This window comes from Lycium barbarum, chromosome 4 (genome assembly GCF_019175385.1).
Source record: "Lycium barbarum isolate Lr01 chromosome 4, ASM1917538v2, whole genome shotgun sequence".
Classification (NCBI taxonomy): Eukaryota; Viridiplantae; Streptophyta; class Magnoliopsida; order Solanales; family Solanaceae; genus Lycium; species Lycium barbarum.
Genome location: NC_083340.1, coordinates 148581517 through 148605751, shown reverse-complemented (window position 1 = coordinate 148605751; position 24235 = coordinate 148581517). Strand labels below are relative to the sequence as shown.

At 33.6% G+C, this 24235-nt stretch overlaps 2 protein-coding genes across 6 annotated transcripts in view; one reads left to right on the top strand and one right to left on the bottom strand.

The window, feature by feature from the left end:
- The window catches only part of LOC132637020 (probable galacturonosyltransferase 6), a 31912-nt gene extending 21358 nt beyond the window's left edge, over positions 1-10554 (bottom strand). Inside the window, exons 1-11 of one of the 5 annotated variants that reach the window (XM_060354156.1) lie at positions 9078-10554; positions 8954-8988; positions 8259-8300; positions 8067-8166; positions 7896-7969; positions 6957-7189; positions 6039-6396; positions 5803-5863; positions 4292-4764; positions 4105-4196; positions 3723-3861 (exon numbers count right to left, since the gene is read on the bottom strand). In XM_060354156.1, coding sequence (XP_060210139.1) covers positions 4137-4196; positions 4292-4764; positions 5803-5863; positions 6039-6396; positions 6957-7189; positions 7896-7969; positions 8067-8166; positions 8259-8300; positions 8954-8988; positions 9078-9189 — 1548 coding nt within the window. In that variant the 5' untranslated portion in view covers positions 9190-10554 and the 3' untranslated portion in view covers positions 3723-3861; positions 4105-4136. Of the gene's footprint in view, positions 1-3300; positions 3862-4061; positions 4197-4291; positions 4817-5802; positions 5864-6038; positions 6397-6956; positions 7190-7895; positions 7970-8066; positions 8167-8258; positions 8301-8953; positions 8989-9077 lie in introns of those variants that run through there. The other 4 variants (XR_009581521.1, XR_009581520.1, XM_060354154.1 and 1 more) reach the window with 4 other exon arrangements.
- Positions 10555-14108: 3554 nt separating this feature from the next.
- Positions 14109-23563, top strand: LOC132637017 (anthranilate synthase beta subunit 2, chloroplastic-like). The gene is made up of 7 exons (XM_060354152.1): positions 14109-14536; positions 16167-16237; positions 17310-17347; positions 17445-17555; positions 19235-19334; positions 22538-22673; positions 23279-23563. The coding sequence occupies exons 1-7, from the start codon at positions 14234-14236 to the stop codon at positions 23384-23386; spliced, it is 867 nt and encodes a 288-aa protein (XP_060210135.1). The 5' UTR covers positions 14109-14233; the 3' UTR covers positions 23387-23563.
- The last annotated feature ends 672 nt before the right edge of the window (positions 23564-24235 follow it).

Genomic DNA, 24235 nt, shown 5'->3' with positions numbered 1-24235 from the left:
TGTTGGCCACAATGGCCCCAAATGAGGGTTCATCGAATTGATTGGTAGAGAAGAGAGGAGAAGAAGAAGATGATGTTGTGAAAAGAGGGGTTATAGGGTTTAACCATTATACACTTGCAGTGAATATATCTTATCTCTTGCAGTGATACTTTGAAAATACTGCTCTCACCGAATAAAAGAAAAAAGAGTTTACTTGGCCATTTATATACTTCTTAAAGAAAATATTAACTCCTAACAAAAATAAATAATTTGACTAAATTATCTTTTATTAAATAAGCATTGGGATTTGATCATATAACATTTAATAGGGACAAATATGAAAATTAAGGTTAATTTTTTCTTAATTTGCTAAATAGACTCTTTTTTTTATAAAAAAAAAAAGTTAAGTAGACTTTTTTTTTTTTTATCCGGAGCGAGTACAGAGCATGAATTTTAGTTAGTTGGATTATGATGTTGTGTTTGTGAGCATATTCAAAGCTCTCAACTCAAGCAATAGTTAATATATAGTTTCTGCGTTCCTTTTTTTTAAGAATTTGGTACATCCATTAAAAAGGTTACATACTACCCGTTTAGACATGATTTTATCTCATGAGATGAATGAAATTATGAGATGAAATCATATTTGGATATGCAATATAGATTTCTTAAGTTACAGGTTTTTTTTATAAATATAAAAATCTCACAAATTGTGAAAACCATTAAAAAAATTCAATTTTTATATAATCTTACCAAATGAGTAAATCATAGTTCATAATAAAACTAATACGCTACTAGAAGGCCTTTCTAAAAAATACAACATCAATTGATCAAACTTTAGTTCAATAAAAAAGAAAATTTAACATGAATAATGATGTAACTACTCTTTAATATAATCATCCCACATGATAAATATGATTGGTAAATATATTTTACCAACTTGTAGATTAATATTTAATACAAATGGTTGGTAAATATATCTACCAACTTATAGGTCCTTTTTTACAAAATATAAACTTACGGGTCAAATTTTACATTTATATTTTTTGAAATCATGATTTCAAATCCCAAATCATGCCTTTTGGATGATTTGAGATTTTATCTCATGAGATGAAATCGCATGTCCAAACACTGATTTTATCTCATAATTTCATCTCATGAGATCAAATCGTATGTCCAAACGCCTACTTAATACTACAAAATATGAATTTTAATTAGTTGGATTATGATGTTGTGTTTGTGAGCATAGTCAAAGCTCTCAACTCAAGCAATAGTTAATAGTTTCTTCGTTCCTTTTTTTAAGAATTTGGTACATCCATTAAAAAGGTTACTTAATGACATTTTTTTTTTCATCTACTTAATAACATTGACCAAGTAGATTTTTGTAAAACTCTTTACCTCTTTATTAAATCAATAGTAAAATTTTAAAAAGGTTACTTAAGAACATTGACTAAGTAGATTTTTGTAAAAACTCTTTATCTTTTTATTAAATCAAAATGTAAAATTTTCTTTTTTGAAAACTTCTTTGATTTTTGTTCAATTATTTAATAGATAAGGATAATTTTGAAGAAGCAAATTAATACCTTCTTCATTTTTTTTTTTTAATTTTTAAAATCACTTATTTTAGATCAAGTTTAAAAGGTTAGAAAATCAGTCAAATAGACATGCATATGTTGTTCAAACTTGAGTAGGTAGGCCATTTGTTTTGTTAATTTAATGGGCCCCTCAAACATTAATAGATTTTGTATTTGGTCTTTGAGATATATGACTCAACATATTTAACCTTAAATTAATTAATATGTATGTTTTTGATCCCTTCATGTCGAAATATGTTATATTAGGATATTTTTAAAAAATATGTTACCCTCAATTCTCAAATATGAAGTAGCAATACGAATTTAACATAACGCACGGGTATTAAATGGTGAAACAGTTAATAACGCTAGAAATTTTTCAAAGTGCACAAGTAAAAATAATTGAATGTGCGGGTTTCAAGTAATTAAAGGTGAAATATGCTTTTGACGTCACAAGGACTATAATTAGAATTTTATCAATAAGTGAAGGTCCAAGAGCCCATTTGAATTAGCTGAAAAAATTAACTTTTAAGCATAAGTGCTTAAAGTACTTTTTAAGTATTGAAAGTTATTTTATAAATAAGCAATTACGTGTTTGGATAAAAGTACTTAAAGGATTTTTAGAAGTAAGGATAATATTGGAATTAATATAAAATATAAGGGATAAAAGGATAAAGTTATTGGTCAAACCAAAATGACTTTTAAGCCAAAAGAAAATAAGTTGGGGTTGAGCAACTTTTTGGTTTCAGCTTATTTTAAGCATTTTTTAACTTAATTTAAGCTATTTTCTATTTTTATCAAATACCCAAATAAATTAAAAATAGCTTATAAGATGTTTTGATCAACTTATAAGCCAATCCAAACGGGCTCCAAAAGTGCTATTAACCCTCTTTATTTCATTCATCGACTTGCTATTGAAGAGCATGATCATAATTTATATTTCTTTTTTAGAACTTTTATTCATATTCCATTTGATCGAAAAGAAATTAAAAGTAATTTCAGAAAAATGTTTAAACAAACTATCCTTCACTCAATTACACTAAACATTTAGCCTAATCAATATACAGTCAAGTCTAGGTACTACCAATATGATTTCCCATATTATTGCTATTCTAAGATGAGTTTGTGTAAGCTTTCAAGTGGGGAAACAAATGGACAACAAGATGAGCTGAACTTTTGTTTCTCAAAAAAAGTCTCTAATTAGAGACTTACAAGAATATGAAATCAACACTAAAAACATAAATTTTGTGTGTGAGAGAGAGAGGGGGGCGTTGGCCTAAACCTCAAATCTTATACTCCCTCCATCCTAAGTTAAGTGTTTTATTTTCTTTTTTGGTCTGTCCCAAAAAGAATCTCTCTTTCTATATTTAGTAAGTTTTTCAATTTCAACATTCTACATGACAAGTTTAATACCACAAGATTTAAATTACTAGACGCATCTTTAATTTAAGACCACAAAATTTAAAAGTCTCTTTGTTTCTTAAACTCGTTGTCCAGTCGAATTAAGACACTTATATTGGGACAAAGGGATTTTTTTTTCCGTACCACGAGCTTTGGTCTAGTGGTATGCGCACACAAGTAATAATGGGTAGATCAGGCGCATTTCACTTCGAACCTTGTTGCATACAAAAACTTGATATTTTTAAGAGTAGAGAAGAGAGGCTAGCCCATCATCCCGCGAGTTTGAACCACGTGTCACTGGCACCGGAGATTTCTCGATTATGTTAAAAAAAAATCCATCAGAATGATGTTTGCTGTAAGGCTATCTTTAACATTAACCATTAATGTTGAGAAATATACAGGCAAGTTTTCAAGGGGAGAAAAAATGGACAACAAGAGGAGCTGAACTTTACAAAGGAAGAATAATGGATCAATATACCTTAAGTGGTTCCAATAACAATGCCGGTGAAGTGGAAAAACTCGAGCTACACATAACGGTGCACCAACCTATCTTCTTTCTATCTCGAATTCTAGACCTTGAGTGCCAGTGGTACAATAAAACCGGGGGCGAAAACCTCTATTTACGCAAGAAACGCTACGCTTGTATATTGCATTGTTGCATAAACGGATGTTCGTAGCTAACATGTTTTTTCCAATATGGCTTGTACTTTTGGATCCCAATGTCTAACCATGGTTTCATAACTCCATCATAATGAACCACTGCTGCCTGCTCGATTTCGGCTCGTGCGACACCCGAGTCATACCCCAGTCCGAGGAGATGCCATCTCCTGTCTAGAGCATGTGTATATTTGTAAAAAGTCATCCAACCAATCGGCAAACTACCAGCTTTTATTAATGGTCTCTCACTTCCCTGCATCAACATAAATGGCATACACTAAATGTTACTAGCAATGAAGATAAAAGTTAAAGAGCGTATGATAAAGCAGCTATAAGTGTCTAATGGATTAATTCCATAGCATGGTTCTATTCAATATAGGACCAAACTCTTCTTTTTTCTGAAGATGGTGTGGGGGCCAGTTTGCGCGCTACTCGACTTATTTCATCGGGTACCTGCTACCTCCCACCAACACAAGTCCCAGGTAATTCTGCCCACCTAGGCTCAGCTTGCGCGCACCTCGACTACTTTCACTGGGTCCCAATAACTCTGCTTACCAAGGTTTGGGCCAATGGGAAGAATAATATGACCTAGTGTCAATCAAACTCATCGAACAACTCAAAACTCATGATTGTCATTAATGAATTCAACAAGCAATTCACTAAAAGCAGAATATAACTCATACCAATTCCAAGTACTTGTGATAGAGGGCAGTTAAGTTTTGCTTCCTCCACTCCTTCAGATCAAATATATTCATCCCGAATGCCCAAGTGCATGTGTTTCTATCGAACCTTGTAGCCACCATGGGGTCTGTGAAATTGATGAACATATCCATTCGGCGGAATGAAGGCTCACCTTCCACACAAGTCTCCACTGCACCGTTCACTTTACCCTTAATGTTGACGTGAAAAAGTCTGGTTAGATCCTTTTGCACAACCACATCGTGGTCGAGGAACACAATCTTGTTCACGGAAGGAAAAATATCAGGCAGATAAAAGCGCAAGTGGTTCAGTGCAGAAGTGTATCTTGGATCAAGGCCCTTTCGCTTCTTCTGCTGATCCTCTTTGTATTTGGATGATAACCACTCAAAACTGTCTATGCTCTGGATTTGAACTATTGCTTTTCCAGGAGGATTCATCAAGAACCACATTGACATGGCTGGCAGGTTAAGAGAATCAGTCACTATATGAAAGACAATTTTCTCTGGATCCTGCCAAGTACATAAACATTTGAGATGATTTCTTTTCTAAATTCCAAATTTTAAACTAGCAGTTACTATTTGGAAACAGCCTCCCTACCTTCCAAGGTAGGAGTAAGGTCTGCGTACACTTTACCCTCCCCAGACCCCACATTGTGGCATTTCACTGGGTAAGTTGTTGATGTTGTTGTTGTTGTTGTAAACTAGCAGTTACTATTTGCTATAGATTTACCAGGAAACTATCAAACTTTCTCTACTTACCCTATTCCTATTGCATATAAGTTGATGAAGTGAATTCATATGCGGAGCTAAAATTTTGAGTTTATGGGTTCTAAATTCTAGAAAAAACAACTTATTGGGTTCTTGATAAAATATCTATAAATATTAAGTGGATTTTTAAATACAAATACAGTGTCTAAGCCACCGTTACTGGGTTCAGTTGAACCCGTAGACAGGCTTGTAGCTCCGGCCCGTGAAGTGATAGCATTAGGGCAATCATAAAAATGAGCAGAAGGACCAATTAATCTTTAAAAATGTATTTGAAGATGATCATTTATGTCCTTATAACTTAGTAGTATGTATGTGCATGAACTGGAATTTGTCACTTCTACACTGAGGCGAAAGATTCTTTCCTACAGTTCCATTAAAAGAATGACGACGAATACTGTCAACTAAACCAGAAAAAAACGACGTTTTTCCTCTGAAGGCCATCCATTTTGTCCTATAATTAATGTTTGCTACATTATAAAACCATATACTCGTTATGCTTGGTCTTCAACATACAGCTGCAAATCAAGTTAGAAGATGACGGAAATCAGAACCGATCTCTCAGTTAAGAAACTATTCAATAAGTATCTTATTCAGAATCACCTAGATGTACTTTTTACTTTATAAATAAAATTTATTTGTTCTATAGGTAAATCCATAGTATAGATTTGAGAGGAAAATATCATATATTTAAAAGTAGAAAAAAAGAAGAAGATAAGGTTGATAATTACAATAGGTATTTCGCCGGTTGAGTGACCTTCTGAGTGCTATACGCATAGTTAAATGACTTTTCTGTTACAAACAAAAGAAACATGACTTTGCTAGGTAATTTCAAATAGTTGATTGACCATTTGAGTAATTGACTCAAAATATTGGTGTATGAATGTACCGTTAATAGGGAAAAGGGAAAATTTGCAAAATGAAAGACGAAAAACAACACATGGAGGAATGACATGGAGCAGCATACCCTAGCAGTTGAAACAGTTGAATTGACAACCACGGAACACGTCAAAACATTGTCTGAGAAAACAGCAAAGTGATAGAGATCGGGATCCTGCAGTTTATGTTGGTTAGGAAGTTCCCGCTCCTCAGGCTGCAGGGCGAAATATTCTGTGGTCAACCGCATGGAAAGGCAATGAAGGCCTTTTGGTGTAGTTCTTGCAGCGAGCTGTACAAGGAAGGAAGTTTGAACCCTTTGTGATCGAAGCTGTTCTTCAGCATTATAAGTCATGGTACGTAGTGTATTCACCATAGCTGAGCCACCAGGGTATATTCGGCCAGCTTTCAGCAGGGTCCCGTCCATGGCTTTCATCTTCTGTATGGCCCTGCAAAGCTAGCTGCTCTTAGATAATACATCCAGCATATTATATTAACTATTTAGAAACAGAATTCAATTGCCTATTTTAAACAATTATCAGCAAGACAAACCAATTCGTTTTGAATACCCTTCAGTCATTATCAAGTACATATTCTTAACCGGTGGTGTACGCACCAACTTGCGCGCACCTCGACTAATTCCACAAGATACCCGCTACCTCCCACAAGCAACAGGTACCATATAACTCTGCCCACCAAGGCTTAGACAAATAGGAAGAAATCACCTAATGTTTTGTCCACCGGACCTCATGGTTCTTCTCCCACTTCATTGACCACTAGATTAACTGTAGGAACCCATAAACAATCCGCCTGAGTCTCAGTCTCAGAAGCCATTACTCAAACGAAACAGATTTTATGCTGTGCTGAGTAGCAATTGACACATCAGATAAGCCAGATTCCGTAAATCGCATTGATTAAGCTTTATATTTAGCAAATGAAGGAGTATGCTATAGCCTGTTAGGTGTATTGTTGTAAGTGGTGCGGAGGAGAAAGAGAAGAATGACCGCACCTCCTTGACAAACTAGAATCTTTAGTGACATCGCCCATAGCTCGTTCTAGCTCTTTAATTCGTAGCTTTATCTCCTTCACAAAATGAGAATTGCTACCTGGTGGTGCAAAACTCAAGTACGCTTTGGCCCTTATCACTTTATCTTTCATCTCTTTTACTTTCTCATCTAATGGCCTCCGCGAATGTGATTGTATGCTCCGACTGTGTTGAACCCCTTTTGGTCTGGACTTTTCCTACCACAACCGTAACTGGAATCAGAAGACTGCAAACTCACAATAAGCTCGTACTTGCTGTGAACAATATAAGGAAAATTGACTTTTTAGTTGCACACGACAAAGTGAAGTGCACACAGATGAGATATCTATAAGGAAGGAAAGGAGGGATCAAACAAGTACTTTAGATCTGGAATACCAAATCTAACATTTTAACTTTATATGAATTGGTACAGACAACCATAATGAATATTGAAAAAGTGAAAATGGACATGGCATCCTCGATATTCTTCCCGTGAACTTTCGCTGAAGCCCCTATGTTGACATGTTTTCTATTTTTGTACCTCCTGCACGTTCAAATGTCGAACGTTGCTACTAAACTGAAGTTAGGAATCAAGTCAAGATAGAGAGAAAAGCAAATATGCTTCTTAGTTTTCTAAATACACATCAAGATGATTACCACAATAAATGCCACAGATTGACAATTCAAGATAGAAGGAAAAAGGGAATATTTCTATGTATAACTAACTCTAAAATTTGCCAACAGTATGCAGCAAGCAGAAGTTACAGTAAGTCCATTAATCGCAAATTCTGGAGACGAGCAACATGAATGGCTCTCTTGTACATTAATAAGTGACCAAAGTTAAAAAAATCTCACAAGATAAGAAACTATAAACTCCTCAATCTTCAGCTATGACACACAATAGACTTCTATGAAGAATAATACCTTTTCTCTAAATGAGGACACTTTTTGCTCAGATAGATTTCGTTGAGTTTTTTCTTCTCCGCGATATGTGGTCCCTGTAATTGAGAGTAGAGTTAAATGCTGCACTCATATTACAACTTGATAGCAATGAAGGAGAAATAAAGGTAAAGAGCATTTAAAGTAGTATAGTACCGTTATTTTGCTGTAAGTTAACATTCTCTGCTTTGTCAAGCCTATCATTCTCATCTCTGTATACAACCAAGTGTGGTCCTTTTAGGCCTTCAACTTTTTCCTAAAGAAACAACATATTATGATTAACAAACATAAGTAACAATCAAGTAGACTTTCATTGAGTGAGTAGGCTGATCCAAAATTTTCTATCACCTGTTGAACTGCACTATTCCCCTGAGCATCTATTCTGTGCTTCTGAATAGGAGAATCCAAAACCCCACAAAAAAAGAAATCACAGTCAGACATATGATTCTCTCTGTCTAGTATGAGAAGATTAATAAGACGACAACAACAACTACGCTCAGTCCCAAACAAGTTGAGGTCGGCCACATGAATTTCAACTTCTTCATTTAAGCTCATTTCATATAATTATCATACCAAACGATAGCATTAATAACACAGTTATGAAAAGAGAAAAGAACAAAGTCAGCGTTTGCGCAAAAAATTAGCTGAAAATATAGAGATTCCCTTACTTTGCATTTTGCTTTCCAGAGGAGCAGGACAATGAAGGAAAACAAACATTAACTATTTCGGCATGATGTTTCCATTATATGTTGCCAAAGATGCATAAAATGAACTTAACTATACAAAAGCTTATGTTTTTTTTCTTTCTTTAAGATGCATAAGTAAACTTAACTATACAAAAGCTTATGTTTTTTTTCTTCTTCAAGATGCATAACTAAACTTAACTATACAAAAGCTTAAATTAATTCTTTTTCTTTCTTTATAAGTTGCTCAAGCCTCTCTTTGTTACTTGCAAAAGAATGAACAGGAATACCACCATTAGTCAACAAATCACAAGTAGCAACAATATAAAACATATCGAACTAAACAAGACTAAAACTTACAAGAATCGATAAATCTTCAACAAAGTCTCGCGATGCTGCACACAAATTGAATACAAAAACACCAGTTAGATTAGATTAAAACCCCAAAAATCCAAAACTAACAATAAGAAGTCAAAAATTATACCATCAGAGTTAAGGTGTTTGAGCCTAAAGGAAAGCAAGAACACAGGAGTGAAGACTGAAATAGCAAGCAAAGAGAGGATAAAAATCCTCGTACATCGTCGAAGCAACCTCATCAAAGCATAAAGATGAAACAAAAGCCAAAGGGGTATTGGATCATTAAACAAGATTATGCAAATAGATTCAGATTATAAGATTAAAAATTAAGTCTTGATAGAAAGTGAAACAAAATAAAAAGGAGTAGAGTGAAATAGCCTCATGAAAGTATAAAAGGGGTATTGGATCATTAAACAAGATATGCAAAAAGATTAAGGATAAAAAATGAGACTTGATACAAAGTGAACAAAAAAGATTGAGTCCTTGATAGAGACAATTACAACAACAACAAGAAAAAAAAAATTGAAACAGAAAGCAAAAGGGTACTGGATTGTTACACAAGATATGCAAAAAGATTCAGATTATAAGAATATAAAATGAGTCTTGATACAAAGTGAACATAAAAAATTGAGTCTTTGATAGAGACAACAACAACAACAAGAAAAAAAAAATTGAAACAAAAGGCAAAAGGGTACTAGATTGTTATACAAGATATGCAAAAAGATTCAGATTATAAGGATATAAAATGAGTCTTGATACAAAGTGAACATAAAAATTGAGTCTTTGATAGAGACAACAACAACAAGAAGAGAAAAAAAATTGAAACAAAAGGCAAAAGGGTACTAGATTGTTATACAAAATATGCAAAAAGATTCAGATTATAAGGATATAAAATGAGTCTTGATACAAAGTGAACATAAAAAATTGAGTCTTGATGCAAAGTGAACAAGAAAAAATTGAAAAGAAAAGCCAAAAGGGTGTTGGATTACTAAACAAGATATGCAAAAAGATCCAGGTTATAAGGATAAAAAATGAGTCTTGATACAAACTCAAACAAAAAAAAAAAAAACTGAGTCTTTACAGAAAGTGAACAAGAAAAAATTGAAAACAAAAGCCAAAAAGGTATTGAATCAGATTCAGATTATAATGATACAAAAAAAAAATGAGACTTAGATACAAACTGAACAAAAATATTGAAATATAAGGCAAAAGGGTATTTGATTATTAAACAAGATATGCAAAAAGATTCATATTATAAGGATAAAAACTGAGTCTTGATTACAAACTGAACAGAGATATTTAAACATAAGGCAAAAGGGTATTTGATTATTAAACAAGATATGCAAAAAGATTCATATTATAACATATATAAAGTGAAGAAGAAAAAACTGAAGTGGGGTTTTTCATGCTTGTTTGATTTGTCTTTTTTTTTGGTTTAGAAGTATCTAAGTATGTATTTTGTGATTTAAAAATTGAATCTTTTTAAGAAATACAGCGATAAAAACGGAGAAAGATGTGGTGCCATGTTCGTGAGTTCAAAGAAAGGAATGTGATTCAGGAGGGAGAAAGGAAAAGGTACTTAACAGACTTTCTTGAAATAGAATATAAAAATGACATTTATATGTTCTTTGGAGAAACACCCCTCACCCCCCAAGAAACACCCCCCTCGCCTATCCCACTAGAGATTTTTTTTATTTTTTTTTAAATGATTTTCTAATTTTGGGTGAATAAATAGGGGTTGAACAAGAAGCTTAATGTGGGCCCTGCCCTACAACTACCTACTTGTCATTTTGCTATAGGACTTTGTTCGATTCATAGCAGGGGCGGATCTAGCCTATTAAGTGGCAACTTTTGACACGGAGTTTAACTTCGTGTGGGCCCCACAACTACCTAGTTGGCATTTTCTAGGAGGCTATTGTCCCACTGTGAAGAGATGGCGCTGATGTGGGTCTTACAAGCACACAGGTGACACATATTCCATGTTTATGCCAAATCAAAAGCAGTTCAGAGAGTGTTCAGTTAGTTTTGCGACTTATTTACATATTGGTTTCAGAGTAAAAGTGTTTATACTAAGTACTTATAAGTCAAAATTAGCCAAAATCATAAGTTTAATCAGCTAAATCACTTTTAGTTAGATTAATTTTTTTAACTATTTTATTTCTCATATTTCTTGTTTTTTACATTTTTGCCATTCTTCCTTCTTACGCAAAAATACTTTGAAATTTATATTAATTACTTTTAATCAATCAACTCAGACGAATTCTAAACCTTATCAATCATAAATCAAAGTGAGAATGTATTTTTATCTTGCATGCTCCATCGCATGAGCATGGCCTCGTCAATTTCTTTGAATTTCGGTCTTGCGATTGACTTTAACACTTAGTAGTTAATTAAAACTTGGTTAAACATAAAAAATGAGTAAATTATTTTTTGTATTAAAACCCTTCACCCACCACCCCTACCTCTCACCTTACCTACCTTTTCACCCTGCCCACTAGTGGGCAATTTTTTTCCAACCGTGGGCAATTTTTTTCCAACCTAACATAATTATAATTTCTTAATGGGAAGTTGATAACCATAATTGAATCATCATAAATAAGACTATCTCCACTATTAGAGGACTACTTCAATGTAAATATTGTAAGTCAGTTGTCTTTGTGCATTGTCTTTGTGCACTTCTAAAATACTTGGTCATGAATTTATCTCAACTAAATTAGAGGACCTTTTCTAAATCATATTAAAACATAATTTTGTGACATGTCCTAATCACTGACTCTTTTTTATTAATCCCTTTGGTTGGAATGCTTAGCAATTATTTTTATTAACCGCTACATCGATAAATTATTTATGTACTCCCTCCGTTCACTTTTACTTATCCATTATACTAAAAATAAATTTTCACTTTTATTTGTTCACTTTAGCATATCAAGAGAAAAGCAAACTTTTTTTTCCTTGTTTTACCCTTGCATTAATTACTCATTTCTAAATCATTTTTCAAGTCTATTGAGATTATAGACCAATTAATATGGGTATTATGGAAAAATATATACTTCATTTATTAGTTTTTAAGGGGAGGGTAAAGTCAAAAGTGAACGGAGGAAGTATTAAATTGCATGTATTATTTCACAGTATATAAACGTAATATAATTTTAAAATTTTCCAAATATAACATATCTCCTATACATAAACAGGCCAAGTGCACAAATAACCGATCTTTGGAGCCCTATTTAGGCTTGCCGAAATTTGTAAACTTTTGCAAGTTTTAGTCACTTCTAAATCAGCTTCAGACATACGCGAATAATGAAATATCAAAATAATCAATGATCATAGCAAATTCTTTAAGAAGAACTAACAGATATACTTAGAGTCAAAATGACTAGAATGACAGAGCATGTAAACAACGTTACTTGAATTTGCATTGGTTATTATTATCATCCTTATAATTATACGATATATGTGAATTTGTGATCATGTATTTTGTATAATCTTTGGAAAAATTAATATATGTTTAAAAAAGCGTATATCGTATCAAATACTGAAAATTCTTAAGCGTTATATTGAATATCTTAATAAATACCAAAATAAAAATAATTAGATTTCCTATTTTGGTTTGATAATTAAGTTTTTACCAAAATGTACATCACTAATGTAGCAAATCCACACGTGTAATACAATCTTCACATTGAGTGTTATTCCAAATATGATTAGCCAAAAGGAACATCTACTTCCCTTTTTTATTTAAGACTTTGGAAAGAAAAGAAAAAAAAAAAAAAAAAAAAGAGGAGGAGTTTTTTCTTATTCCCTTATCTCAATTTATATAACATAATTGAAATTTCGAGGTTTAAACTTCTAATTATTGTTGTGTTCAGACATAAAAGCTATAAATTTTTCAAAATAAAATTTTTTTTTTTGAAAACTCGGTGAAAAATACTAAATCACAATAACTATTAACTTAATTTTTTTAAAAGCATATAAAAAAATTCTCAGTCAAAGTAAAATTTGGTTCACTCTCAAGATTTGAAAGTGTCACATAAAGTGAGTACTTATGAATAATAACCTACCGTTAACGAACACTATCTCTCGTTGTCTTCCACATCACACTTCCACCTCCCTCCATCGTCGTTGTTGATAAACACTATGAACTTGTCATGTAAGATGTTTGAATTGTAAACTTATTAAATATAGCAACAAAGATACACTTTTTGGGGACAAATCAATAAAAAAAATAAGACGCTTAAATTGAGATGGAGATATGCATATATGTAAATTGTAATCATGTATTTCTGTTTAATATAAAAAAAAATAATATATTTTTAAAAAATTGTGTATTACTTTCAAAGTTCAAACACTGAAATTTCTTAAATATATGTGTTGAATATCTTACTAAATAGTATTCCCTCCGTCCCAATTTATGTGATACATTTCTCTTTTCGAGAGTTTTGAAGTCAAATTGGATTAAATTAACTCAATATTTTAAGATTAAGGACCCGTTTGGCCATAAAAATTATTTACTTTTTTTCGATTTTTTTTCCACCTTTTTCAAAAATTAATGTTTGGTCATGAAAATTGTTGAAAACAACCAAAACTACATTTCGAATCAGAAGTGCGAAGAGGTTTGAAACGACGTCGTCACTTGCTGTATCAGAGAGCAGTTCAACTACTACTTGTGTTGAAGAATTATCATCCGATAATAATGCTAAACGAATAATTAAGATTTAAAGAGTATTTATTAATATGGATATCAACACTTTTAGCCCTCCAAATATCTTAAAATTTGAATTTTGGTCCTTGTAATTTTTAATTAAGCAAATGTAATCCTAAATGAATCTTCACAAACTCAACGAATTATTAAGCTAAATCATACAATTATTGATATATTGTGTTAAATTTGAATTGTTATTCCACATTTGATGGTGAAATAGTTCTAAAAAAAGGCTTAAATATCACATATTTCTTATATCAAGGGATAAAAGACAGCATAATTTAGTCAATTAACGGGTATAATAATCCTCTGGGGTCGGGTCTGGGGAGGGTTAAGTTAAAGGTTAAATATGCTTATCAAAATATTACAAGCACCAAAATCAAAATCTTTCAATAACTGAGGGACCAAACGTGCAATCAAACCTTGTGTATATAACCCACCGTTGATATATAAACAGCTAATTCCCGCTATCTTCCGCAACACACTTCCACCGCCGCCTCCGCCACGTCAGATCACCGCCACCGCCACCGCCACCGCCACGTCAGATCTCCGGCGTCGAAACGACGGATTTCATCTCTGTAATGGCCGGAATTATTAAATCTTCATTCATTCACATTGACGCTAAAAATTACACATCTCTATCATCTGATTTTCACAAAAAAACCCTAGCTTTACCGACGGCGAAAACACATCGCGAAAATACATTTCGTATTAGAATTGCGAAGAGGTGTGAAACGACGTCGTTGTTTGCTGTATCGGAGAACAGCTCAGTTACTAGTTGTGTTGAAGAATTATCATCGGATAATAATGGTGCTAAAAGGATAATTAAGAGTCCGATTATTGTTATTGATAATTATGATAGCTTCACTTATAATCTCTGTCAGGTATATGCTCAATCGTGTAATTTTAATGTAATTGGAAATGTACAGAATTGTTAGCTTTAGATTTTCTTAATTATTTTTGCTCTTTTTGTTGTTGTTGTGATTTTGAAGTGATTTGGAGCTTGAAAATTGAACTGATTTTAGAACATTGAGAAATGTACATAATTGTTAGCTTAGTTTTTCTGTTGTTGTGATTTTGAAGTGATTTGGAGCTTGAAAATTGAGCTGATTTTAGAACATTGAGAAATGTACATAATTGTTAGCTTAGTTTTTCTGTTGTTGTGATTTTGAAGTGATTTGGAGCTTGAAAATTGAGCTGATTTTAGAACATTGAGAAATGTACATAATTGTTAGCTTAGTTTTTCTTAATATTTTACCTGTTTTTGTTGTTGTTGTTGTGATTTTGAAGTGATTTGGAGCTTGAAAATTGAACTGATTTTAGAACATTGAGAAATGTACATAATTGTTAGCTTAGTTTTTCTTAATATTTTACCTGTTTTTGTTGTTGTTGTTGTTGTTGTTGCTATTGTTGTGATTTTGAAGTGATCTGAAGCTTGAGAATTGAACTAATTTTAAAACACGTCTCTATGGTCTCATAGTCCTTAAAAAACCCTAGCTTTATCAATTATCTCCGGCTCTGGTGGCTTTTTTTGGCCGAATTAGAAGCACAAAGAGGTTCGAAACGACGTTGCTTGCTGTATCGGAGAACAGTTCAGTTACTACTTGTGTTGAAGAATTACGGCTAAACGGATAGTTAAGAATCCGATTATTGTTATTGATAATTATGATAGCTTCACTTATAATCTCTGTCAGGTGTACACTCAAATAATTGATTTTTGTGAATATAGAGAAATCTGGAGATTGATCCTTTTTTTTTTCTTTATTTGTGTAAATTTGATGTATAATTAAGAAAAAATGATAATTATGATAGCTTCACTTATAATCCGTGTCAGGTATGCTCAAACTCTCGAAGTTATGAATCAAATAATTGATTTTTGAATATAGAGAAATGTGGAAATTAATCCTTTGTTTTTTCTGCTTTATTCATGTAATTTTTGAATATTGAGTGTACAGAATTGTTAGCTTAGTTTTTCTTACTATTTTTGCTGTTTTTGTTGCTGTTGTGATTTTGAATATAGATAAATGTGGAGATTAATCCTTTAGCTTTTTTTGCTTTATTCGTGTAATTTTGATGTATAATGAATTCTGTACATTTATCAATGTTCAAAAATCAATTACATTCTCAACATTCATTGTACACTGGGTATGTTGTTGTTGTTATTGATGATGTATAGTGAATGTTGAGAATGTAATTGATTTTTGAGAAATGTACAGAATTGTTAGCTTAGTTTTTTCTTAATATTGTAGCTGTTTTTTGGTTGTGATTTTGAAGTATTTTGGAGCTTGAGATTTGAACTGATTTTAGAACAAGGACAAATGTATAGAGTTATTTTCGTACCGTAAAAAAGTTTTTAAACAATTATTGTCTTAGTTTGTCTTCGTTTTGCTCTTCCTTTTTTCCTTTATAGTTTTGAAGTATATTGCAGTTGGAACTTAATATTGACTTTGGAATATTGAGAAATGTAGACAATTGTTATTTTGGTTTCCTTAACTTACTCTTTCTTTTACGAAGTATATGGGAGAGCTTGGATGCAATTTCGAGGTTTATCGGAACGACGAGCTTACTGTGGATGAACTGAAGGAGTAAGTTACAGGGTTGCTTTTTTTTTTTTTTTTTTTGGGCTAGCTGTTGTAGTATAGTTACAATATTCAATTTCACCAAGTAAAAGTTAGCCTGCACATGCTGGTATGGGGATCATTCACCTTTGAGTTAGACTTGAATCTGTAAAATTTGAATTTGAGACATTTGATTTTAGCAGCTCTACCTTACCTAATTAACTGTTAGATTAAGGTTGCAAATGCGTTATCTAATTTTGATTGGTCTTTTGTCTGTTCTGGATTCGCTGCCATGATTACATTTAGAAACGGAGCTTGCCGCGGAACTGAAACTTTTAGCTTGCACTTTGAGCGTATTAGAATTGTAAGTCTGGATGATTACTGCATATTTATTAATCCAAATGAGCTATAATTTCGTGAGTACATATTTGTGTGTATGGAATGTTATTTTCATAAAATCTAACAGAAGGTAATGAAGAATAATATAAATAAATTAATGGTTACCTTTGACTCAAAAAAAAATAAAAATAATAATATGAATTAAAAAAAAAACCCAGTAAACTGGAATCTGGATGGAGTGTTTTGAGAGTGCAAGTAGAAAGGAAACAAAATCACTCATTAAATATGCGATCATTTTAACCCATTTGTCTTTACTCGTTAGCTGGAGTGGTAATAAGCAGCTTCCCCTATTTGAATTACACCAACCACATCCTCTCTTTATAGACAAGAAAACAAAAAAGGACAAATGCATTGCTAAGTTTTTCATAAATGAGATGCAAGTGCACTATACGAGGACCGGTTATAAGTCAAACGATCCATTATCTCTGGTTTATTTCATCAGGTTAGTTTCACATGATTTGGACGGGAACTGCTTTGGAAACAAAATGCTTATTTGATATTATTAATTCATAATGTGAAAACTATCATAATGTGAAAACTACTAAAAAGTAAATTTAATTGCAAAGAGAGTATGATGGTTTTTCAAAACTTTAAGGGGATTTTTTGGTTTTCTTTAGACTCGGCCAAAATGAGTGTTCTTTTCTTGCTCCTTAAATCCGTTAAAGTTGATACTATGTGGTTTTTTATAAATATTTTGTAGGAAAAATCCAAGGGGAATACTAATATCACCTGGACCAGGTAAGAAGAGTTATCCAAATATATGAAGTTTTCATTTTCCTTTGTCTGGAACTTATGGAAAGACCATTACTTATGATCTAATTTTATTTGGGAATAGGTGCACCTCAAGATTCTGGGATATCATTGCAAACTGTACTGGAACTTGGACCAACTGTTCCGTTATTTGGTGTTTGTATGGGTTTGCAATGCATCGGAGAGGCTTTTGGAGGTTTGTCATTTAATGCGTCTTTGTTTGGTCTTAGGTGTTTGCTCGTCTATACTGTTTCCTGGTAAAGCTATATAATCTAACCTAGATTGAAGGAGCTTAATGGCACTATGATAGAACATACACATTCTTAAATGGGTTTTCATCCTTTTATTTTTCTCTATGTGAAATAGTGCAACTTAGGAAGGAGGATACTCAATTTGATTTTTTCATGCTTTCTTGGTTTGCCCAAAAATTGTTTTTTATAGAAATAAAGAGACAAGAATAATAATTGCCTTAATAATCATTCAGTATAATAATGATATAGTAATTATATAACTATTTACCCCAAAACTAATTATATGAATAATTATCGCTGCACACCCCAATGCACCTTATGGTGCCAGTTTTAATGCTTAACCTTTTTTTTTTGGTAAAAAAAAAAAAAAAAAAAAAAAGAAGAAGAAGAAGGGACAAGAATAATATAGATGTACAGTAGCAAATCTAGCTCTTTGTAGCAAATAATATGTTTGCTTTTCCTCTCAGTCAGCTAGGAAATTCCTGTAGAATGCTATTCCATTAGAAAGGGCTAAAGGTACGTTTTATCCATGTCAAAGTGAAGCACACAATATTGCGTATGTGAGTTTTCTTATATTGGCATTCCTAGGCCCGGATAAAGGAGGAGTGTCGCGGATAACTATTAGTCTAAAACTGGTGATTAATCAGTTTATAATGAACTCTAACAGTACATAGTACATTTTAAATGGAGCGAAATAGGTAGTGAACATTTACATAGACAACCTCAACTAGCTTGAGATTGAGGCATAGTAGTTGTTAGAAGTTAAAACCAAACACATGTTTTAGATTGTAGCGGTATACGCAATTGTTAAATACAATCTACTATACATCCAACAGGAAGTGCATTTACTCCAAATAATCTAGTGTTTAATCACCATTATACAATCGCTATATTATAAATTTTAATTCTTTCATAACTTGTACGTTAACCAACTGACTGCTTTATGACATGGTTACAAGATACACCTATCATTCAAGGTTTATATGGATACACGCTATTGGATATATGTCACCTAGTTTAAGATACAACAATCTTTTTTGAAATGGTAAGCGTTAAGATACGACAGTTACAAAATTCTTTTAAGATTTTATGATTTCAAAGGGAACAAATAAAAGGTATTTGATTTCTTTTTCAGATTCTTTTGATGGCTAGCGACAAGAGGGAACAATGAAACATCTAATTGTTTTAATTTGCATTGTACTCCTATAGGATGTCTCTTGAGCCGCGACAACATATTTACACCCTGCCGAAAATGGAAAAGAAATCGATCACAATATAGACATTGTGACTGGACTAATGACTGCTGTTTTACTGGAAGCTCACTTTTAAGGCTGAAATTGATCCTCTGTCTCTTGAATGAGGACTATTCAGAACATAAATTTTCTGTTGCTGACTGGCTAGAGCAGAGAAACATAGCACACTAATAAAATATCTTAATGCTTTGAGGAGAACTAATGAGTTGTACAAAATAATAGTTGAAAAGTTTTCTAAGTTTTGAGTATGACAATCGTCTGGAATTATTATTTAAATGGAGTATCAAAAGTAACTTTCTTGTTATTCAGCTACTCAATGTTGTGTTCTTCACTCCCCTAATCCTCCTTGATGTGAATTTATTTTTTTGCAGGAAATATTGTGCGCTCTCCATATGGGGTGATGCACGGAAAAAGCTCCCCTGTGTATTATAATGAAGGTGGGGAAGATGGCTTATTTGCAGGGTTATCAAAGTAAGCTCTACTTAATCTGATAATAGATTTTGCCTGAACATTTTGCCTGTAGTCTTTCTGATTATTTCTTGATCAATATAAGTGAATTTTTCAATTGAAAGTTAAGATCATCATTTCCCACAAGTTACGGTTAGTTGACTTTGCACTTTGATACAAGCTACATCACCCCTACAATTTGATCTGAGAAGACCAAAGACTATGCAATAACAGAGATGATGTTTCTGCTAGATGACCGAAAACCTGTACAATAGATATTCAAGGACATGGCAACATGATCTCGAATTCGAATTGATTACTGACTAGGGTTGTTAACACCACTTTAGTGACCACTTGTTCATCTTTCTCCCCCTACTTTTTTAAGACCTTCCTTTCAAGTTTCAGCTTTAAAGCTTCTATATGATGGAGAATCTGTTATGGAATGATCCAGAATAGATGGCTTGTAAAGCAGAATGGGCTTCTGATGCTTTTCCTTTAGATAAATAAGTGTTGCTCCATTCTGCTTCAATCATTCTGTTTTTCCTAACACAACTTTTAAGAGAGCTGCTGATTTCTCCGACCATTGTCTCTCCAAGCAGTTCAACCTTGGGCGCACTTATGTGGCTAGTCTCTTCCAATGCTTATTCTCCCACATCGGTTGTGGATGGGTGTTTGGTCTCCTTCTATGGTCTTGGACAATCCTCCCCTCATGAGCTAGCTTTAGGGGTTCATCAATTAGGCCCAAGGTCCATTTCTTTATCATGGTATTAGAGCCAGGCCTATCTCAACTCATTCTTTAACCAATGTTGGGCCCCCATCTTATATTGTCCACGCTCCAGATGTCCAGTCCTGGGTGTCCGCGGCCAGGGGGGGGGGGGGGCGGTGTTGATTCACCCACATTGGTTGTGGATGGGTGTTTGGTCTCCTTATATGGTCCTACAATCCTCCCCTCATGAGCTAGTTTTGAGGGTTGAGTTAGGGCTTAGGCCCAAGGTCCATTTCTTTATCAGATCCAATGGCAGGTGTTCTCTCAAGGTGCCCCACTTGAACATTGTGCAACAGTAGCCCAAGTGTCTTAACTCAAATTCTTCAGGCTGGAATTGGAAATAATCAGGGGATGTGCTAAACTTTTCTGAGCGACCATCCAACAGCTCGTGCAAAAGATGAAACCTCTGAAATCTCAGTTTGCCCCTCTGAGAGTTCTTCTTGAGTTGAGTATACCCCCTGGAGGAGATTCAATACAAGCTCAATAGATGATAACGGATAGCTAGAGATGCCAAAAGCACTAAAGCTGCAGAAACTCCAGTGATAACTGTGTTACCCTGTCCAATTTCCTGGACTTCATTCTCCGACTCTATTTTAATGCCAAAATTGCTGGTTTCAAATTTGTTGTCACGATCTTCCAACCTCCAGTTAGTTTCTTCTGGTCCTTTTGGTTGTGTCTTCATAATTCTTCTTCTCCATTGCTTTCCTGTGAGATTTGACTTGCTTAACCTTGTAGTCAGCTTCTGCTTGCTCAAATTTGTAGCTTGAATGAGAGAATACAGCTCATTTGCAGAAATACTTGAAATCTAATCAAGCAATGCTTCAAGGTTGGATGGTCTCTGGTTTTCTTGATTAGGATCCTTCTTATGAAGAGCGTGACCCCTATGCAGCTCCTCATCATGGCCTTCAACTTCTTTCTATTTCATTGAAACTGGTAACTTCACCAACGGCTTTTCACATGGTTTCCTCTTCATCATAGTGTTCACACTGAGTAACTACAACCTCTGTGCTGTCTTTTTCAATATCAATTTCTGCACTCAGGCCCTTCTGTGGCTTAGTTGTTTCTCCATGCTAGCAGTTTCCACCTCCAAGAACCCACATTATCTTACGTATCAAAAAATAAAAAAAGAACCCCATTTCACGTTCAACTAATTTGGCTGCCTTAAGTTCATAATTAGTCTCTCTTCGTTTTAACTCTAGAAAACCACTTTGAGAATACTCTAGTTAATCCACATATATGCTTCAACTCCTGTAAATTTCATGAAAAACAACTTTAAATATGTTCTTGCAAATCAAGTGGTCAGTGCCTGCACTCTGAAGTGACGGCGGAGTTCGTGGATGATAGATATTTGCCTGACAGGAAGAAACAACCTCAAAAGCAGAAGTTTGAACAACCATTTCAGATGGTTGTGTGGTTTATAGAGGAATCAGCAATAGAGTTGTTTTGTTGACCACCACCTGATTCAGATGATAAGCTGAATTTAGGGAACTGGTTTTGGACCCAAGATTTGAGGCGTCGCAGGGACGGCTTTCACAAGAGCTGTAAATTTCATTCCTTTCGGCGAAAATTTTCTTTCTTGGATATAGTTTTTGTTCTTTATTGATAAATCTAAAGCAAAGAGAGGATTTTGAAGATACTTCCAGATTTGGGATTGAACTTTACTAATTCAATTTTGCTGAGCATAATCCAAAGCTTCCTTTTTTGACCAAACTGCCTCTTAGGGGTCATTTCTATCTTGATTCAATTCTTTTCGTTTTTAATTCCAAGTCAAACATTTCAAAAGTGGTGATCATATTTAAATGATACACTCATTCAAAAGTGGTGATCATGTAATTTCTGTAACTTTATGGTCTCACACAAGTGTAAACTTCTTCTGTATTTACTATGTAGTGTCTGTCTTAAGCAAATATCAATGAAAAATCTTTGCATATATGGCAATATAAGTAGATCCAGAATTTTGAATTATTGGGTTCTAGATTTTTAGAAAAGGTAACTTACTGGGTGTTAGATAAATTATTTATACATATTTAATGGATTTCTTAACACAAATACGGGATATGGTCAAAGCTACTGGGTTCTATCGAACCCTGTATCTGATACTCTAGCTCTGCTTATGTGTGGCAAAAGAATCATGTCCATTTAATTGAATAGTTGATGTAAACATAGTATAAAAACGAAAACCTTAGGGGGTGGGACATGTGAAAGCACGTTGATCACACTGTGTCATGGGCAGTTTTGATTTGCTGGGATCTTCTCCTATATATCCAGCAGTATTACGATACTTCTCTATCTTGTCAACTCCCCATCCACTCGCTTAATTACTTCAGGTTAATTTTAATTCTACCTTGAATATGCCAATCTAACAAATCTTTGGAATATCAGCGCCCCTTCTACTATCTTAAAATAGGTAGAACTTTGTCTAATTTATGCTGACATCTTGGTATTACTTTTCTCATTTCAGCCCATTCACAGCTGGTAGATACCACAGCCTGGTAATAGACAAGGACACTTTCCCCAAAGACGCACTTGAGATAACTGCATGGACAGAAGATGGTCTTGTAATGGCTGCTCGTCACAAAGTTTATAAACACATACAGGTAAAGACCTCCATCCTTCATGAACAAAATTAGTGTTGTTATCGCCCCACTATGGATTCATTGCTCTGAGCTGTCTATTTGACTTGGTGGAGAGATAAAATAGAAAATTTTGTATCAGTGATGTAAACTAACTAAGAAGAAAGTTACCGATATGTTGTATCATGTTTTACTTTGGATTTGCAACCTTATTCTTGTTGAGAACAAAATTGTGTACTTGAACTGTAAAAATTTCATGAGGTACCCTATTGACACCGGTATTTAATCTATACCTTTTTTTTTTTTTTTTGTGTGTGTGTGTGTGTGTGTGTATGCATGTCTACCTACTAAGGAACAACTTTAGATATGCTGTAGACAAAATGTTTGAAGTTTGGTTAGGCTAGAGTTTACGCAAAAAAGGTTGAACTTCAGCTATATGTCCTCAACTTCAGGCATTTCTGCCTGAATTTCAGCCATATGAAACCTCAAACATTTTGTACAGCATGTCTGAAGTTGTTCAGATGTGGAGTAGACGCGCTAAAATTTATAAACTTAAAACTTAGGGCGTAACTTTAACCGGGGCACCGACATCCAGTGTACGTGCACTTATTCTTGCTTGGTTAATGCAGGGGGTACAATTCCATCCGGAAAGCATCATCACAAGTGAAGGCAAAACAATAGTTCGCAATTTTGTCAAATTGATAGAGAGGAAGGAAGAAGCAGAATCTCAAAACTAGACAACCCTCTTTTACTCATGTACAATACTGTGATATTGCCTCAATAACAGATGCAGAAGTATGTGCTTTTTCTTTGTTGTAAACTAGCAGACTTAATTTAAAAGTTGTCAATACTTGTATTCTCCTGGTTGTCATGGATTTTTAAATATTCTTTAAAAAATGTTGGTTTATTATTAATATTCATGAAGATCCTGGGAATTTTTTTTTTTTTTTTTTTTATCACCAAGAAGGCATTTTTCAAATTGGTTTTAATGCTACATTTATAGCTCTAATCCTAAAAAAGGAATGGATCAGTGAATGTGAAAGACTTCAAGCTCATAAGTCGATTGGTACGCGGATTAAATTATTCCGGGATTATAATTCCCGGATTATAATCTCAGGATTATTTTTACCCCATCTCTCGGGAATTATAACCCCAGGATTAATTTATCTCATCTGAGAGATGGGATAAAATAATCCCAAGATTAATGGGATAAGGTGGGATATCTCATCCTTAAGATTGTGCTTCATTTATGCTCTATTTGGTAGAAGGTTTAAATTTATCTCAGAATAAATTTATATCTTCTATCAAACATGATACAAAATTAATATCAAAATTAGTGCTGGAATATCCCAGCTTATGCCATGCACCAATGACCATGGCACTAAATATACACACATAAGATAATGGTAAAAGTTCTTACCGAGAGCTAGTTGTCTCTGAAAGATAAATTTTGTTTAGTCAAAATTTTTAAGGGCGGGTTAAAAGATAAGGATAATTTTTTTTTTCTAGTTAGACAAATTTTTGAAGAAGGGGTGTATAAACACTTCAGACGAATCTTGCATCGGAAAGGAAGAGGAAAGTGAAGA

What these genes read in the sequence shown, in the direction of transcription:
- LOC132637017 (XM_060354152.1), top strand. Translation starts at nt 14,234, where the DNA reads ATGGCCGGAATTATTAAATCTTCATTCATTCACATTGACGCTAAAAAT. An exon ending in ACTAATATCACCTGGACCAG is followed by an intron (nt 17,348 to 17,444) that starts GTAAGAAGAGTT and finishes ATTTGGGAATAG; the next exon opens with GTGCACCTCAAGATTCTGGG. An exon ending in AAGTTTATAAACACATACAG is followed by an intron (nt 22,674 to 23,278) that starts GTAAAGACCTCC and finishes TGGTTAATGCAG; the next exon opens with GGGGTACAATTCCATCCGGA.